We start from the raw sequence: 449 nt of genomic DNA on the forward strand, positions 1-449 counted from the left end.
TGGGGGGGCCGGGCAGCGGCCGGGCCCTCGGAGAGGCCGTTCTCCTGGTAGAGTTGGTCGCGGCGGGGCGGGAAGGGGGGGCTGTCCCTGCGCAGAGAATTGGAACGGGACACGGACATGTTCTCAAACTCGTCCAGCAGCCAGGTCAGGGAGCCGTCCTTGGCGGCTTTGCTGCCCCGCACGATGGTCTTTGAGCAGGACGTGGGACGGGAGGCGGACAGGAACACAAAGCACAAACAGAACAAAAGAAAAAAAAGAAAAGAAAAAAAAAAAAGGGAAGAAAATAAAAAAAATGAAAATGAAATGCCTGGTGGTGACGGGGACACGGCTCACACAGAGGGGATGTGGGGAGGGGATCTCCAGGGGCCGGCGCCGATGCCACCTCGGTCCAGTCGAATGCCGGGAGGTGGCTGAGTCCGGCAGGCGGGGCCGTGCAGCCCCACGGAGGA

General features: G+C 61.0%; 1 protein-coding gene across 1 annotated transcript in view; it reads right to left on the bottom strand.

The window, feature by feature from the left end:
• PAK4 (p21 (RAC1) activated kinase 4) overlaps positions 1 to 449 on the bottom strand; it is a 39,884-nt gene that overhangs the window by 2,845 nt on the left and 36,590 nt on the right. Inside the window, exon 3 of the mRNA XM_009280083.1 lies at positions 4 to 188. Within this exon, the coding sequence (XP_009278358.1) occupies positions 4 to 188 (185 nt within the window). The remainder of the gene's footprint in view (positions 1 to 3; positions 189 to 449) is intronic.

The sequence above is a fragment of the Aptenodytes forsteri genome, unplaced genomic scaffold (genome assembly GCF_000699145.1).
Source record: "Aptenodytes forsteri isolate BGI_AS27 unplaced genomic scaffold, ASM69914v1 Scaffold355, whole genome shotgun sequence".
Classification (NCBI taxonomy): domain Eukaryota; kingdom Metazoa; phylum Chordata; class Aves; order Sphenisciformes; family Spheniscidae; genus Aptenodytes; species Aptenodytes forsteri.